At 49.1% G+C, this 18,935-nt stretch overlaps 1 protein-coding gene across 13 annotated transcripts in view; it reads left to right on the forward strand.

The window, feature by feature from the left end:
- Positions 1–18,935, forward strand: part of TNS1 (tensin 1) — a 321,487-nt gene that overhangs the window by 21,068 nt on the left and 281,484 nt on the right. For 2 of the 13 annotated variants that reach the window (XM_082237874.1, XM_082237872.1), the window contains exon 1: positions 12,909–13,019. The exons of the other annotated variants lie outside the window; for them this stretch is intronic. In XM_082237874.1, coding sequence (XP_082094000.1) covers positions 12,924–13,019 — 96 coding nt within the window. In that variant the 5' untranslated portion in view covers positions 12,909–12,923. Of the gene's footprint in view, positions 1–12,908; positions 13,020–18,935 lie in introns of those variants that run through there. 13 annotated transcript variants of the gene reach the window in all.

Genomic DNA, 18,935 nt, shown 5'->3' on the forward strand with positions numbered 1-18,935 from the left:
TTCCAAGAGCCAAGGCCAATCTGGTTGAGGGATGGGTATAGGATACAAAGGAGCATAAGGCCCCTGTAACCTTAAGAGCTGAACAGAAGATGGGGTTGCTTTTCTCATCCCTACACGGCATGATGTTCCTGCTCAAATCCCTTCTTGTACCTGAATATTAGAGGAACAATCAAGAGTCCTTTGCATCTGGTCACCAGGCACAGCCCATCCTTGAATCTGTCCAGATGTGTATAACTCCCCAGGTAAAGAGTGAATGGCCTGAAAAAACAACAACATTAAATTTTTAATTTAATTAAAAAACAAAACATAAAACAGGACCACACATATTGAGGAGTTGTGCTGCTGATCATCAGTCACATCACACATTAAAAGTCTCACGGTGCTCACAATATTCACATGACCACATTCCGCTCAGGAAGGAAGTCTTCTGCCTTCTTAGGTAGAAAATAATGCACTTCTAAAAGACTAGAGAATGCAGAGTCCCTGTAAAAGATGCATGCATGCGTGAGAGAAATAATTACTTTTTGTACAATAAAAGTGATTGTGCAAGAAGGCCCTTAATGTAAAAAGAGTTTTTTAATAAAATAAAAAGGACATGGTGACTCTGGCACCAGTCATTCACACAGCTGCCTGTGAATAAGACCTACTGGGAATGAATGGGACTTGCACACAGCTAATGATGTACAGGACTGCTATCCTGGAACTATACTCTGTACAATATAGACTGACCACTCATGGGGTGGGAGGAGAAGAAATTTGTTATAAGTAAAAAGGACAAAAGAAGGTAGATGTTTGCAGATGTGCTACCACTGATCTACAACCCTTCCCTAAAGGAGGTCACATGACCACCTAGTACTATACTTTGTGAGGAGGTCTCTCTTGCTGCAAGAGTATACAGTAGTGAAAGCCCTGCTCAGGGGAGCTACTGCCCTGGCTGGTCATCCATCAGTGATGTAGCTTCTGTCCTCAACCCTCCACTGCAAAACGAAGAGGCCTCTTAGTCCAGAATCAACTAATGCATGTGGTGATGCTGGCTTTATGAATTCAGGACTGAGAATTCTCGGCATTCTTTGAATACTCCTGTTATCCCTCTCCTTTCCTAGCTGCAGAGCTCAGTTTCTTTGCTTGTGTGTCTCATGGTGACATTGGATTTCCCCCAGCCTGAAATTCAATTTCGAGGATGCTGGGTTTTTGTTGTTGTTGTTGTTATTACAGGAATCAGCCTCCAGTGGCCAAATCAGACCCTGGTATCTGTTTTGCCATCCTTTGACTAAATTTGAAATCTGCGTTGTCTAGCTCTCTCCCTCTCTCCTCCCACCCCCCACCGGATCCCTGCACCACTGCCACTTCCCCAGGCCTCCCTTATGATTAAGCCTTTGCTCTCTTAGACCATTGTGCGAGTTAATTACTTAAATAACAAAATTGCTGGGCTCCCAGTCAAAAAAAGACTTTGGAATCATTGCCAACAGCTTGTCTGAAGCCTCATCTGCAAAACGGTTTCTGCTGTGTCAGGACTGGGATCCCAAATGACAGTGATGATATTGTAAAGTGAATGATTGGGACACGCTGCTCTCTTAGGCATCCATGTTATCCAACTACCCCTAGGAAGATACAGTAGAAAATCAGGATTTCTTTGGGGGGGAGAAGCAATGGAAATGGGGCAAAAAACACACAAAAAACTGCAACACTCTACCTGTATGGATAGAATGTGTAGCAGCCAGTCCCAGCTTTCTCGGTAATATTCTTCTATGATGCAGGAAATTGTGTGGTGCATGTTTCTGCAAAGACCTATTTGTCTCATTCATATTTCTACATTTTTGGAAGTATATGATTTTAAAAGCACATCAAAAGCACACTGGCCCAGTTTGGCTCCTCCGTTCATGAGTCTCAGGCTTGCAAGGTCTGCTTCCCCCCACTTTTTTCAGTTTAAAAGTGGAAGTGTCTAAAGTTTCCGGTTACATCTGAACTTGGGGAAACTCTGGTTAGGTTAAACTCTGGTTATCAAATATGTTAGGCTCATAAACTAAGGACTGATACAGACTTGTTTGAAGATAGTTTAAACCAGGGATTGGGATCCCGTGATCCTCCAGATGTTGTTGAGACTTCAACTCCCATCAAGCTAAAGCCAGCATAGCTAATGGTCAAAGATGATGGAAGAGCACAGGTCCCCCACCCTTAGTTTAAATTAACCATAGTTTCTCTGAGTTCAGATGTCACAGGGAATTATGATTAGTTTAAAAGCATAATCTTCAGGTTTCCTCCTTGTGCCCATGCCAGAGAAGGAGGCAGAGGGTGTGGTGTGCAAGCTTGAGGACTGTGTAGGGTGGGGCACATAATGCTAAACCATAGTTTAGCATTTACATCCAAAAAGGCCCAGTGTGTAAGTTGTCCTTACTTATGGAAGACTTTGGCTACAATCCTGTACACTTTTACCTGGAAGTACCATTAAACTCAATGGGACTGAATTCTGATTAGACAACAACATCTTAACACAAATAAAAGAATAAAAGAGCAGAAATGTTTGAAGCATAAAACCATTGCCATCAGAGTTTAAAAGGCCTGGAGAGGGAGAAATATTTGCCTGGTGCTGAAAAGAAATTTGTAGTTGCAGCAACAAGGACAACCTTCTCTCTCAGTCACCACCTCTAATGGCAGGGGCACTTGGGGGTGGGCCTCCAAGAATTCCCTCAGTGTAGACAAATGTGTGCACATGTGTGCATTTGTGTGAGTGCCACTGGATATCAGGCAATGCATTTTTTTCAGAGACTAAGCTAGAAACATAAAACACTTTCTTCTACCAAGTCAGATTATTTGTCTTTCTAGCTTAGTATTGTCAACCATGGTTAGCAGTAGCTCCCCTTAGGGCAGCGAGGAGGAACCACTGATTTGCAAACCGGATATGGTCTGTGAAAATGGTCCATGCATGGCAACTTGGCTCATGAACATGGAAGGCTGTCTTCAAGCTGCATGGCTACTTCTAATTTGGCCCTGTCTCTCTTTGCCAGGGTCAGGGTCAGCACCTGGCATCCTTTAGTAGCTGCCAGGGCCACAAAAGGGACCCACCACTGGTGCCTGCTCTGAGACCTCTTATTAAAAACCCTAAACACCCAACCAGGCACACCACATAGGCCCAGCCAGATGTATACAGGCACAACTTAAATCCCCCAGACTGTCTCTGTCATAGTGTAGTGTAGCTCCAGGACACTGCGAGAAATTAAAATGGCGTTTGGGCCAAGCTGCTTGGCAATGTTAGAGAGGCAGCTGACTGATTCTGGTAAGCCTGCCACAGCCTACCAAAGGGTGGGCTTGCCAAAGGGCACATTGCCCAGGGCCCTCTAAAATCTGGCACTGGCCAGAGCCCAGCGAGGTGGCTGCCTCAAGCAGTTGAGTCTGGGGTCTTGTGAAAGGGCAGCAAATTGATAGCAATTTAATTTCACTGTTGTATTTGCTGAGACACTTGTGGGATTTATGGTCACCTGTGTCAGAAGAATGCAGCCAACCTTAATGGCCTTGAGTAGGGGAGAGGGGTGCCATTAGCTGTTCCTCCTCAGGCAGCAGAACATATTGGACTGGTCCTGCAGCTGGCCTTGCTTCTTTTACCAGTGGAGGCTGCTTCGATCTCAATGACCCATCAGTCTCAATCTGCCCTCAGCCAGACCCCCCCCCCGTCTGCTTTCTTCCTCACAGCCAGTCCAGTAAGCAGTCCTGCCTGTCAGTTTCCTCACCTTAGTCTCTGTGCTGCCCTTATATAACTCAGAAGAGAAGACAGAGGAGACAAAACTAGAATCAGTTTGCTCTGCCTGTCATTGGCTCTGTTGCCCCCTACTGTCAGGCTCCCTGTCTTCCACCCTACCAGTCCCAATGGGCACTGGGCACTGCAGACTTGCTTCCTTCTTTCCTCATCAGAAACAGGACACATCTTTAAATAAGATGATTTAATGGCCTGGCAGCTGTGTTAAGCCCCCTTATTGGTGGGTGCAGGGGAGATCTCGGCCTATGGTTGCCCTCATGCGTATGCACAGGACATGGGGGAAAGCTTAAAGGAGCTGTTCCCCTCCTCCCCATTCCCAGTTGAAGGCAGAGGACGGCTGTGCGTCCTTGGTCAGAGCGCAAAATTAAATTAGTTGGGCCTGTGCTCTCTGGAGACAATAAAGCAAATGGGCCAGTGCTGGAAGAAGAGGGGGAGGGGTTATTGAGCAAGGGCTGTGTGAGGCCTTGCTGGCAATTCCCTGATTAAAGTGCCTGGCAGAGTAATTAGCCAAGTGTTCCTGAGGCGAGGCCAGGCCTAGGCCACAACTCTGTCAAGAGCAATGTCAGCTTCTGCGTTCCTAGTTCCAATGCACCAGGCTGCAGCAGATGGGAGAGGAACAGGACCTCCTCCTAACCCGCTTGGTTTAATAGTTCTGGAAAGGCACTGGCGCAATAAATAGTCAGGGAGAACTGGCACTTCTCTGAAGGAAATAAGAGGCAAGCTTGTCACCTGTATATGTTGTTGCATTGAAATGAATGCAGAAAGTGAAGTTGTCCATTGCCTGGCATTGAGGTCAAGCTGGACTGCCATCTGGCATGTTTCAAACCAGGCTATAGTTTATCTTCCTCCCTCCCTCTTGTTTGGTTCCCAGGCAGATTTTATTCACCATTCATTCACTCTGCGAGGGGTTTGGCAACTTAACATCTGTGAGGAGAGTGATGGTGATGAGGTCTTTGGTAGCAGGGTCATTCAGAAGATGCAGGGATGGGCTAGCATCCGGATTCGTGGCAGTCTCAACATAATCTGGGCCCTCTGGACACTATTGGCCATCATAAGGATACCCTGCTCTGAGTGACAAGAGGCATTTGAGAGCATTGTGGCTCCACTTCAGCTTCTTAGGCTGCTGCATCTTGGGAGTTCACCACAATGCTAAGCTGAAGTGTTCTAGGCAGCAGCCAATGACCAGTTTCTTTACTGGAAACATCTTGAATGTTTCTAGTTGGTGCCACTAGAGCTTTGACTTGAACAGCTGTTCAAGATACATCACTCGGAAGAGGAGCAAATGCTGAATCCAACATGAAGCATAGCCTAGGACTCAGGCATTGTGGTAGTTGCAAGGCGTATTGTGCAATTGGACTTCAGGTGGCTATGGAATAGCAAATAACACATTGCCCCAAAGGAGGAGATGAATCACATAAAAAGAAACAGAAAGAAGACAAAAGAGGACATAGTTCTGCATAAATCTGCAGGTGCTAATTTATACATATAGATGCCATTTTGCAAATAATTTATATAATTTGAATTGAAATACAATGCATCTCACCACAGCAGGGAAGACTATGACCAGGTGATCTAGCAGATGGTAGTGAGAAGAAACTAATACAGACAGTAATACCTGATTATATCCTGACCTGGCCTCAGTTATCTATGCTCTAATAACCTCTGGGTTAGACTACTGCAATGCATTATATACAGAGCTGCATTTGAAGATTGTTCAGAAACCAGTGTTAGTTCAGAACATGGTTGCAAGAATCAGAGCGACATGTTATGCCAATGCTGCACCACCTACACTTATCCATTGTGCTCTGTAGTATGTAGGGTAGGGAAAATGCACATAGTAATGAGGCAGGATGTGGGTATAGCTTTACTATATGTTAAAGAGGGAATTGAGGAACTGGATACTGAGTTGCTATTTTGGGGAACAGGCCTATGCTTCTTCCTATAAGATGCCATTCCACCCGGATAAAAAACCTGAGTAGGTCAGTGCCTGCCGCTGCAGGCAGAGGTCATGGGTGTCTGTAGACAGAAGCTTAGTATTCTGCACACTTTGGCTTGGAGGGAAAGATCCAGGTCAGACCCAGTAGCAGTGCAGCGCCAAAGCTCCTCTCTGTGCCAGTAGGTGGCCTGTGGGTTTTTGTGCTGTGCTTGCATTCCCTGGCAATGAGTAGAGCTGATCAGTAGAGCTGATCGCAACAGCTCAGCTTAACACCTAGCACTGAATTGCTTAAGGGATGCGAGCAGTGTGTGAGTTTTATAGGGGCCATACAAATGAATTAGCTAAACGTGGACCCCTGTCTCTGTTCATCTGCAAGAAATAGGCTATTGACAAGAGAGAATTAGACTTGAGGCTGGCCTAGCCCAGGAGCTCCTTTATGAGAGCTGCCCTATCCTTTGTTGTTATGCTGTGCTGAATACATCTGGTGGAACACAGTGGCTAAGAGGCTGAACAGTGAACTAGTAAATTATTCAGGCAATCAGTGGATTATCAAGGCTATCAATAGTTACTAGCCATGATGGTCATGTCAGAAGCAGTATGCATCTGAATACTAGTTGCTGGGGAGCACAAGTGGGGAGACTGCTGTTGTGCTTCAGTCTTGGTTGCAGGCTTCCCATAGGCCAGTGTTTCCCAACCGGTGTTCCGCGGCACACGAGTGTGCCGTGAGACATCGGCTGGTGTGCCGCGAGATACCTGGAGGGAGGCGGGTGAGTCGGGCGGCGAGAGGCGGGGCGGCGGCGGCGAGGAGAGGTCGCGCCTCCTGCTGCTGCCTGGCGCTCCTCCTCGCAGCCGGCAGCGCTGCCTGGGCGCCTCTGCGCGACTCTGCCTCGCTGGGTTTGGTCTCCCAGCAGAGACGGGTCACACGCGCCCCTCCCTCCCTCCCTCAGCCTGCGCGGAGGGAGAGCCAGAGAGAGGCATCGCTCCTGCGCTCCGAGGCGGATTGAGCGCAGCTGAGAGGAGCTGCCGAGGGAAAAAACTTTCACTTTTGTGCGTCCCTCCCGGCGTGACGCTGCGCGCTGACGTCACGGGGCGGGGCTTTAATGGTGGTGTGCCGCGAGATTTTTTTTCAGTAAACAGGTGTGCCGTTGCCCAAAAACGTTTGGGAAACACTGCCATAGGCGTCTAGTTGGCCACTGTGAGGAGAGGACAGTAGACTAGATGTAAATCCCCTAGTCTGCTCCTCATCTCTATGTTGAACCTGCCCAAAGCGGCCAATATTCCTTCAGCCCACTCACCCAGCATCCTCAAGGTGGGAGATGGCAATAATATTGCTGACCTATCTTGCAAAGCTGTTGTAAGGCAATGACTGAGATAATGCACACAAAATAGATTGAACTCTCTAAAGTGCTACACAAATGCTAAGCATCTGAAAGTGCAAAATGCAATGGGCAGTTGCAAGCCTACCTTTAAGCAGGAGCGGGAGGGGTAACCTGCTGCCCTTAGCCTAACTGCATTCTGATTGGACAGTGTCATGAACTGGCAGGATGGCAGGGAGGAGGAAGAGGATCCTGGTGAGGGGTTTAGCCATGACTGGGGCACACCGGGGCAGGCTGGGGATGGAGAAGGAGAGATTGGTGTAGAAAGTACTCATGGGGTGATGGAGGATGCTGAGGAGATGGAGGTCAGTGTACAGGAACCAGAGCAGCAGGATCCATCACCAGAGCCAGAGGGGCTCCTGACTTCCCAAACATGGCAGGCTCTGAGGTGTAAGGAGCAGCAGGAGGTATGCTGTAGGAGGCTGAGGCAGGCGAGGGCCCACAGCCCAGCTTATTAGCTGCCCAGGTGGGGCTCACTAGCTCTGGTGATTCCTCAGCTGGAGTAGACTCAGAACAGGTGAGGGTCACAGGGAAGCAGAGCTGAGCTGCTGTGTCTGCTTAGCTTCCAACATTGATTGGACCATGGCTTGGATGGCCCAGGGAGCTCTTTGGGGCTATGCTTGTGTGGGACTGACCTCCAGGTGCCCTGACCCCCAGATTGGCTGCAAAGGTAGGAACCTGGCCAGATTGGGCTTTGGAGTTGTTAGGCTGCTGGAATGTGTGCTAGCCACTGCTGTGGGATTGTGCACTCCAGTGGGACTTGCCGCCATGTACTCCATGGTTCAGAACAGGCAGGGACATACTTAGGGGTTGGGTAGGTTGGCTCCTGGCAAAGGCGCAGGCCCAGAGGAGTGCAAAAATTGTGTCTCTACACCTTGGCCCAGAGCTGCTAGGAAAATAGTTTCAGGCAAGAAATGCACCCCATTCTCTGCTAGGTTGCTGGGATGCGATCCTTCCCACTCATAACTGAATGCTTTTACCCCTGCTCTTCCTCCAAATTGGCAAAAGCAGCTTATAGGGCAGGTGAGAGTTGGAGTCCAGCATCTGGAAGACCACAGGTTCTACTGCTTTAAGGGGCCATGAGACTCTCGGTAGTTTTTGCTGCAACAGATTAACACAACTACTCTTTTGGAAATGATTCCTATTTTAAACAACTCCTTGCAGAGACTAAGTGACATCACAATTGAACCAGCCAATCCTAATCTTTCTTAACTGAGATTGCCAGGATCAAGTAATTTTCAAACTTAGACTGCAATCCTATCATCACTTACCTGGGAATAAGCCCATTTGAACTCAATGGGGGTTAATTCTGAGTAGCCCTTATAAGATTGTGTTTTTAATTCCTTAGAGACAGATCTTACTTTTCACATTTAGGTAGGTATCACAGAATGACCTAAGGCAATGGAGTACATAACATCAGCAGAGTAGGTCTGCCAGGGCTCACATATGGGGAAAGCTATGAACTATTTAGTGAGAAGAAACAGTCCAGTAATTAGACTATTGTTTTCTTTGGCCAGGAAGAAACAGTAAACCAAGCAGGCCTTTGTACAACAAGGGACGTGACCAGACAGGAAATGGGCAATTTGCATGAGACAAGCTAGGCCAGGGGAAAAAAAAGACTACTGGGGAATGCAGATTTATATACAAACTCAGATGCAGCTTTTGGTGGTCATCCAACATGGAGATTCCTGAGACAAGAGAAAAACAGGAACAAAATTCCAAAATGTCGTCTAATCTTTGCCCACATTTGGACTAAAACAAAAAATACGAGGCCATGGTGAATAAAATAGTAGTCCATTCAACTAAGTTTGTTTGTTTTGAACCTAATAAACAGGTTCCTTGCTTGCAGGTTTTCCATAGGCATGTGGTCGGCCATTGTGAGAACAGGATGCTGGACTAGATGGGGCACTGGTGTAGACTCTTCTTAGACAAGTTGGCATTAACACTTGTTGACTCTCCTCTGGAACAGTCTAGTTAGCAAAGCTTGGTGGGTCCTATTTTTACCGGTTGTCCCATCCATTCTTCTGTGACTGGTAGGAGATTGGTGCTTCCAAGGACTGTACACCAGTGAATTCCTCACAGTTCTCTTTCCCTATAACCAGCAGAGTCTGTCAGTCCTGTGTTTTGCTGCAAGGTTAACTTGCAGCTGTGAGCCAACAGTTCACCTTGCACTGCTGTTAATAGGCATTAGGTTCTGGTGAGGTTTATAAGCCAGTATTGCAGCATGCTGCCTGGGACCTAGAGATCATTACAGTGAAAATAATAATAATAATAATAATAATAATAATAATAATAATAATAATAAATTTATATACCACCTTATACCTGGAGGTCTCAGGGTGGTTCACAGAATAAAATCAAAGTATAAAACCACAAAATACATAATCAAAATAAAAGCAACAACCCAGTAAACCCCCCCCCCCATTTTAAAAGGGTATAGGATGTCAATTAAATCAACCAAAGGCCTGGCTAAAAAGGAATGTTTTTGCCTGGCACCTAAAGGTATAATGAAGGCACCAGGTGAACTTCCCTGGGGAGAGCATTCCACAGACAGGGAGCCACTGCAGAGAAGGCCCGTTCTCATGCTGCCACCCTCCAGACCTCTCAAGGAGACACATGAAGAAGGGCCTCAGAAGATGATCTCAGGGTCCAGGTAGGTTCATATGGAAAGAGGCGGTCCTTGAGGTATTGCAGCCCTGGTAGAGCATCTGCTTTGCATGTACAGCATCCCAGGTTTGATACCTGGCATTTTTGAATAGGTTGGGAAAGATTCCTGCATAAAACTTGAGAGGGCCATTGCCAGACAGTGCAGATGGACCAGTTGTTTGAAACCATATAAGGAAGCTTCCTATGTTTCATCAGCCAACATTTTCATGGCATCCAACAGGGACTTCCAACATTAGTTTAATTTTAAAGGATGACTGGGTGACTCTTAAAAGCAACTTGACTTTTGGGAATCCTGCTGACAGAAGTTTAGTCTTGATAGGTTATATGGCTTCCAACTGGAGGGCTGTTTGGAATGTGGGTTGGATCAAGAGGCAAATCTACTGAATCTGGTAGTTTTGGTCTCGGCAAAGACATTGACAGAACACAAGTCCCCTTTTCTTGTTTCTTGTTGAGGGGACACAGTTGGGACTTGGCCTTCATTTAACTGAGGTTGTTGTTGTTTTACTTCTGTGTCTTTGGTCAAATCCATACCATATTTTCCTTTGTTGGCAGTGAAGACTTAAATTAGCATCTACTGAAGGAACCTTGTCACGGGCTATCACTGACCTTGTCCATCATGGTGCAAAATAGCTCTTTTTTTTCTGGAACGGTACATCCTAACTGATGCATGTCCTATTCCTGCTGAGGTGCCCTGGTTTTTGTGCCAAACACCATCACAGCAAGTATTTGATGACATCAGGTCCTCTTAATTGAGTCTGTGCCCTGTGATGCTGCCAGGGCAGGACTTTGGGGCAGAAGTCCAGGGCCTCACTTGGCAGAAAGAGCAGGAGGGGCTCCCAAATGCAACAGGACTGACTTGCCACATTTTGATGTAAGTGAAGTAATACACAGTACTGTCAAAAAGGGGACCCATGTATGATCACTGAATCCAATCACAGTCTCTCATCACTTACCTGCACTACCAAGTCTGTGCCTTACTTCTGTAGCCTTGTCTCTCTTTTCCCCAACTCTTCCCCTCACCATCTATTTCTTGTCTGCATGGCTTTTCTGCTGCCCAGACGTGTCTCAGAACCAACCGAGATTAGCAGGGGCCTCCTTTTTGGGATGCTTCCAAACTGGGAGAAGGGAGCCAGTTGGATTCAGATAAGCTTCCAGCTAGCAGCAAATCAACATGTGCCCAAAAGCCAGCATTGTTTCTCATCCTTGGTTAGAGCGTGAGTGCATGAGGAATGCTGGGCTGAAAGCTTATACAGCCCGTTTGGTGGTTCATTGAAAATTCAGATACATTATTGGTTCAGAATGAGGCGGCGTGGTTCTTGAAAAAAGAACTGGATGTAGCCAATAGGGAGCAGGCTGCATCTGTGCCTGCATTAGCAACAAGTTGCTTGAAATCTCCTTGTGATGACCAGTGTTTAACCTGCAACATCCTTGTGTAGTTTGAGGCTTTAAGCCATTTTCAGATATCCAATGTGGACTTGACTTGTGCTGTCCAGTGTGTGCTGCTGACTCTCAACTTTTGTGGATCCTTTGCCCTGCCCATCTGGGTGGGACCCAGGAGAAGGAACAATGTTGGGTGTAGAGTCCCTGCATTCCTGTTCTGCTATACCCTTCTATAGCACTGTTGTCACAGAGCATGCTTTGTGTTGATGCAGCCTGATTTGATGTACCCTGGTTGTATGTGTGCATTTGCACACTGCCTTGAGCCTGCTGCCTTGGCGTAAGTGTGCAGCTTTAGGAAGGCAGCCACTCTTATTGGCCCTCTCCTCCAAATTTCTCAAATGAGATGTCCCGCATTTTACTTCGTTTTTTTAAAGCCTTACAGCACTGACTTTGTAGAGTTCCACCTGCTCCTGCGTCCTTGCCTCTTCAAGCACACGCCTACAACTCTGATGGCCCACAAAGCCAGGACTCGACGGGTTGAACTGACAAGCCGTTCCCCCCTCCCTTTCCCAGCGCCCCTCAACCACGCTCCTCAGATATCAAGGCTAAACGCGTGCATCTATGTGCATGCACAGAACCCACTTACTTCTAATTGATACGGGATCACGAGTGCCATTTACGCAGCTCTTCAGAGTGATGTGTTGCTAACTGGTTAATTAAGCATGGCAAACCTAGAGACTGGATTGTGGCAACGAACTGGGGAGGTCAGGAGAAGCAAATCACGTACCCATCGAAGAGGGGCACATTACTAAGGGGGCGGGAGGTGTCGATCAGCCATCGATGGAGATTGTTTGATGCGCGCGGAGGGGGGGGGGAGAAGAGAGGGAAGACGCTGCGCTTTAATCATCCACGAGCAGAACATTTGGGGATGGGAGCGAGACCCAGGGCTGGTGTTCCCCTCCCTTAAAAAACCCTCTGTCGTTGAGGCTCCCACGGCGAAGGGGAAGGCGTCGATTATCGATTGGGAGCAAGAGGTGAAGGCTGAGCGACTCGCAGGATCGATTAGGGTTAACGCCGCGGGGAGGGGGAGGGACCGCTGGCCAGCCCTCGACGCAGGCCAGGGCAGCGCTGTCCTTCGCGGTCCGCTTGGGCGTGAGGGCAGGTTCGGGTCGCGGCTGCGGCACGTGCGTCTCCGCCCTCCCCCCGTCGCCAGCCCCCAGCAGCGCGCGGCCCGAACTCGAAGCGCTCCCCGGCGGCTTGGAGCGAGCTGGTCGAGGCAGCGCCGCGTCGCCCTGCGCCCCTACGCGCACTGCGGGGCTGGAGAGTCCGCGCTACCGTTTGCCGCTGCCGGAGAGGCGCGCGAGCTGGCGGGCGCGGGGGGGCGGGAGGTGAGAAGGAGGAGGGAGAGGAGGAGGAGGAGGGGGGCGGTGTCGCCGCCGCCAGCGCTCAGCAGGTCGGGAAGCCGCGTGCGGCGGGTCAGTGCTACGAGGGGAATCCATCCGGCCGGCACCGCCGCCCCGCAGGGTCCTCGCCCCTCTTTTTGCCTCCCGCCGCCGGCGCCGCGGCGCGCAGGGCTCTGCAGAGGCTGCGATCGACGAAGCAAGGGGGACGCGACGCGCCTGCACCAACCTCGGCTGTCGCCCGCCTGCCCGCGTCCCTCTCTCCCCTCTCCATTTTCCTCCGGCTGGGAAGGACACCCCCCTCACTCCCCGTCCCGCTCCTCGGTCGCCTCCGGGTGGGGGCTGGAGTGTGAACGGGGATTCCCACTTCGGGGCGAAGCGGGATCCCTCGCCCGGCAGCAGCAGCAGCAACGATGACGCGCCTGAGCTGGTGCTTCGCTTCCCTGATCCGCTGGGGAAAATACTTCTTCTCTTGCTTCCTGCCCCTGCGATTCTGCCTGCACCGGGAGGTAAGCGGGGCTGCATTGGCGGGGGGTGGGGGGGGGAGAGATGGCGGCGTCACCTCGAAAAAGCTGCGTAGTGTGAGGGAGTTCCGAGTTAACTGGCGAGAAGAGCCCGCCACGCCACCCGCAGCAGCGCGATCATGAAGACACATCGGATCCCCCCTCCCCAATCGAGTTTTCCCCAGTCCTTTCCCCGCGCGCGCTGCATAAAACTGGCTCGCGCCTTGATTGTTCAGTTCACCGCCCCCCCCTCTTCTGCACAGGCTTAGTCGTCTGCCCACCAGGCGTGCTTGCCTCGGGGCCACCAAGTCCCCTGCAACCGCTGCCCGAGCGTGCTCTGTCCAACTCTCCCTTGGATGCATGCACACGCACACAACCGTGACATGTTCGCTGGCTCGCAGACTGCAGAAGCGCCCTCGTGCTCATCAGCTGCTGAGCGGGACATAGTCGCTGTAACATGGAGCACTGCACATACACACGTCTCAAGCCACTTAAGGCTTATGTACCCTTTAGCACACACGCACTCTCTACCATGCACTTGGATCTCTGCACACCCACCAGCTCACCCACATAATGCACCTCTCTTTGGCGCCTGACAAATTCACACAGGTTCCTACAGCAGAAAGGGGGGGGGGGAGGCAACTTGCTCCTGAATTCAGCGATTCCACTGGAGCCAGGTGCAGAGCGCACACAGTCTAAGCGCAGCACATAGGTGCTGGGGGTGGGGGGCTACTGACCAGTCTCCTCCTGCCTGATTTGCACATTGGTTATAGAGTCAGAGAGATGCTTCTGCCGGCTGCTCCAAGGGCCTGTCTCACCCTCTCCACACACCTCGCTTATCCTATTGCTTCTGTGGCTCTTTCTTTCCTGGCTCCCTTTGGGAATGTCACCAGCAGGGGACCAGGAGAGATGATGCTGTCGGGAGCTGCCATCAGTTTGCTGCTGCTGCATTGTTGGGAAGGTTCTGAACAAAAGGGCTGCTGCTGGTGAAACAACAGTGAAAGCTACCCAGATATATATAACAGGTGGGGTGAGGCAGGCAGGATTGCAAAGCAGGTTCCAGGTGGCTGTATTCCAATATCAAACTGCACACTAAAGACCACACTCAAATCAAATGTAGGCATATATAGGGCCCTGCAGTGATCCTGCTTCGGACCTGCCTGGCCAAGTGTCTTGTGTCCTCCCTAAGCCAGCAGGGGGTGACACATCACAGCAACATACCACTTGTTACTTGGGTATCCCAGAGACAGATCCTGGTTTCTGCATCTGTAAGAAGCCAGGCTTTTCTTTTCTCTTTGTAAAATCTCACCATATATCTTGAAGGAGAGCATGGTGACCGTGGTACAAGTAAAGGATCTGTCTGTCTGGAGAACAGTCAGTGATGGAATGTCAGAAGTGTGTCTGTCCTGGGGAAATGATGGCTAAGGTTTTCACATCCATCTCAGCAGGAGGATGAATTGAAAGAGTGCAGGGGGAAAAAAAGAATTCCTTTGGAATGCCTCCCCCTTCTGCAAGCTCTGTGGAATGCAATAATAAAGTAAAATAAGACCAAGTTCTTCTAAACTATTTTTTTCTCCCAGCCTCTTTTCCTTCCTTGTCCCCCTCCCTTGATTTTTTAAAATGTTCTTTCCGGTTTCTCAGTCATGTCATCACCAGGGCAATGGGAAAGCAGCATGGGTGACCAGCAGCACCTTTTAGGACCCTCCAGCTCACAAGCTCCTCATGGAGCAGATTTGCAACCCATTCTGCTGTCTTTGATCTGAGGGGGAAGGGAGTCGGTGGCCTGGCATCTTCTGCAGAAGCTCTCCTGGGAAGGGTTTCTGGTGAAGTTTGGGTGTGCATTTGGATGAGCCTTAAGGATGTTTTGGGCCCTGAACATCTTCTGCTTTTGAAGTGGAATTGGCTTGCCTTTGCAGCCATCTGAATCATGTTCTGTGTGTTGCCCCAAATGACTGCAGTTCCTGGTATTGAGGCTAGAGGAAGATACCTTCCCAGCACTGGTGACCCCTATGTCTCTCCCGCACCCCAATGTTTCAAGGCCCCCGTGCTGAGTGTGCAGGAGCCAGGAGGGATTAGGGATATTCTTGTGGGTGGAGGGTGGGGGAGGAAGCTTTGCCAAGACTGTAGATGTGAAACACAACAGGGGAACATGGCATCATGAATCTGTTACTAGGGCTGTCCATACTCTGCAGTAAACTAAAATAAGATGAAAGTTCTGCACCAGTGAAACCCATATTCTGGCCTGTGAAGATCTGAATTCTGTGAATTGAATAAATTGAGCAGATGTGCATGTATTTGCTTATTTTGCATAATTTGTGCTCATAAAAAGGGGAAAAAACACATGAAGCCTTCGCCTTCAATGACTTAAAATCCTGCTTAGTTATGTGTTCCTCCCCAGCAGGTCCCTTCCCCAGAAACAAATTACATTCTTTTGTCATAACCACAGTTACAGAATATGTCAGTTCTCCCCACTCCCATGGTAACCAGGGTTAAGGCCACTATGGTTCCCTTTTAAAGAATTTTGTTAATCAGATTCAGACTCTGGTTTCAAGTTCTCATTAAAAAGAGAGAGAGGTTCACCTTAACCAGGGTTCATGTCAGTGATGGCCAGTTCCTTAACCAGGGCTAAAGCAGAAGAGAGGAGTTTGCTGTGTGGACTAAGCATGCAGTCAACCTCAGCTGAAGTATCAGTAGCCAGTATTGTGGAAGCCATAGTTGCAGCAGCACTGGCTCTCAGCTTCCTGACATTTTGCCAATGTACTTTCAAGTCTATCATTGCAGTCCTAAGGCCCAGAAACTTTATTTGTAATGAAACCTGAGTTTTGTAAGAGACAAAATTTAATGTGGAATACCGGATTCCTTCCTTACAATGCAGTGCAGTTGTAGAATCACACAATACACAAAACCATGCTTGCAAAAGGCCATTGACTGCAATAAACATGCAGGCATTTCTCATTTATTCTGAGGGATCACAGTATATTTCTTACAGCTATCACATTTGTTGCTGAAGAATCACACTTTTCCAACAACCAAGACAACAGTATTTTGTTTCTTAGCTAATGTTCCTGTTGTATTGATGAATGCTGTGCAGAGATAATGGTTGAATCAGTGTCATAAATACCTATTGGCTAGTGCCCATGCCATCTCTGATTATGTAAGTAAAGGTAAAGGTACCCCTGCCCGAACGGGCCAGTCTTGACAGACTCTGGGGTTTGTGCGCCCATCTCACATCTATAGGCCGGGGGCCAGCGCTGTCCGGAGACACTTCTGGGTCACGTGGCCAGCGTGACAAAGCTGCTCTGGCGAGCCAGCACAGCACACGGAAACGCCGTTTATCTTCCTGCCAGTAAGCGGTCCCTATTTATCTACTTGCACCCAGGGGTGCTTTCGAACTGCTAGGTTGGCAGGCACTGGGACCGAGCAGCGGGAGCGCACCCCGCCGCGGGGATTCGAACCGCCGACCTTACGATCGGCAAGCCCTAGGCACTGAGGCTTTTACCCACAGCGCTGATTATGTACCATATAACTTTTAATCCCTCCTGCTTGTGGTATTTTAAAATGAGCCAGGGGAAAGCTATCCCTCCTGCATCATAGCTATCATCTGTGTATTCTAGGGATCAGCAATTATAGCACCAAATGCAATCAAAACCTGGGAGTAAGCCCCATTGACTTCAATAGGAGAAAGCAGATGTTAGGATAGTGCCATAAGATGCTGGGAGAAGGGAAAGAGCACGTGGGACCCACAATTAGAGTGAGCAGTGTAGGTTGGAGTGGGAAAGGGGAAATGGAGAGTTTAATCTTCATGCTGGTATAAGCAGCCATATCTGCCCACCGGTGGAAACAGGATACTGGTCTGAATGGCCTGTAAAGAGCTCTAAAAGCTCGGGTTATCCAGCCCAAATTGAGGTGCACCATCAGAGCTGGAGGTGGGAGGAACTAGGAGAGCAGAATGCTAAAGAGAGAGCACCCCCCCCTTTTCAATCCCAGTTGTCTGAGACCCAGTGGTAGCTGCAGTTTCCTTCACAGAGCAGTGCTGTGTGGCAAGAGTCCCCAGCAGCAGCAGCGGGAAGAGGAGAAGGAGGCAACGGGCTTTTCTTCTTCCCTTTGCCCTTGCAGGGTCCTTTAGCAAAGTGGCTTGTTCCGACTGAGTGAAGCTGTTGCCTTGCACCACGGGCACTTTGCAGCCCAGCTTCCCTGCGCTGCCTCTTTTGTCATGATGATTAGCTCTCCCCTCTCTGCTTGCTTAGCAGGGAGTTTAGGGGCCAAGTTGTATTGCTGCTGCTGCTGCTGCTGAGAAGCTTCTGCCATCCTCACCACCACGCTGCAGTAGCTTTCCTGGGCTTCTGCTGCAGCCAAAGCAATGCCTCCGGAGATGGGGGGTGGATTGGGGAGGGGAGAGAGAGAAGGCAGCTGTTGTCTTTGGTGCAAGAAGTGCTTTGAGCAAAATTGCTTAGCTGTAGGGTGTATAGCAAAGGCCAAATTGGTTCCAGTGCAGTGGGACCACACAGGCTTGCTAGCAGACAGCAGTGAGGGGCCAGGGCATTTAGCTCATGCCTTCTCTCTCCACCCCAGAGCCCTTTGTGCTTGCTGTACTTCTGAGGCCCTGAAGGGGGTGCTGTGCTGTGCAGTGACACTTGTGTTGCAGGGGGCTCAGGAGTTGTTTTCATCCCATTATTCTGGGGCAAGGGTGGGGAACCTCTGACCTTCCAGATACTGCCGAACTGCAGCCCCCATCAGCCCTGACCATTGGCCATGCTGGCCAGGGCTGGTTGTTGTCTAATGATAGCTGGCAGCCACCAGGTTTCCCCTCCCATACCCCTGTTTGGGGGCAACAGTGAATGTCCACTAAATTCTTGGTGACGACTGCAGGTCTCTGATGCCTCGGGCTCCCCCTGGCTTAACTCAAGGGATTTGGCTTGCATAATTGATTTCTTTTATCATTTGTTGACAGTATTTATAACCTGCTCTTCATTGAATTTTTTTTTCAATCCCGGAGTGGGGAAACAATGTAATAAAAATAAACAGAGAAAAAACAATAGTATTCGCAGATTACAAAATAATATAAACAGGTCAGATAAACAACAGATTTGCCGTTCCGCCATGAGGTAGATGTGAAAAACTATGACAAAAATTGTAAGCATTCCAGTTTAACCAAATACCTAGGTAAAAAACAAACACAAGACATTCAAACAGATTAAACAACCATTGGTCTTAGCAAGAATCCCCACCCTATTTTTCACTTATGGGAGCCCACTCACTCCCCCTCTGTCTCTCTCACACAAAGAGGGCCCCACTCTGTGTCAACAGACTCACTCAGTGGCTTTTGAGCAATTTAAGATCTTTCACCCGCCTCCAACTCTTCATCCCATCCAAGCTCTCACCCTGAGTGGCACAGAAGCATCACATTCCTTACAGCAGGCCTGAGCCAAAACTGGGAGCAAGGGAGGCAATTTTGGCTCCTTGTATCTGCAGGGCAGGGGCCACCAGAGGAAGTCGTGCTGAGTGTTTTTTCCAATGTGAAGCTTCAGTAGACCCCTGGGAGCTTCTGTGTTAATAAAGCCTGGATGTTGAACACGTGGGAGAAAGAAGAGAGGAGGGGCAGTTGTGATGTGAATGAGCATTGTGGCCAGTCTTGGACTTGCTTTCACATGGCTGAAGGTGGCTACAAATGTGAATGAAGTAAGAACTGATTTAAGAACCAACTTGTGTGTAGAAACCAGCTTCAGTGTGGGATTTGGAATGGAAAAGTAACAAGGTAGGAGGGGGTGCTTTATCCTTTTCCCTTCCACTACATCTTCCTCTCGAGTCACTTTCCCCCTGTGGTATTCCAGAGACACCACTGTAAGAGTATTGCAGACCTGGAAAGCTGCTGGCTGTAGCTGTGGTAGAAAAACAGTAGTCAGTTCAAAATTGCCTGCTTCT

This window comes from Podarcis vaucheri (assembly GCF_965113315.1).
Source record: "Podarcis vaucheri genome assembly, chromosome: 1".
Lineage (NCBI taxonomy): Eukaryota > Metazoa > Chordata > Lepidosauria > Squamata > Lacertidae > Podarcis > Podarcis vaucheri.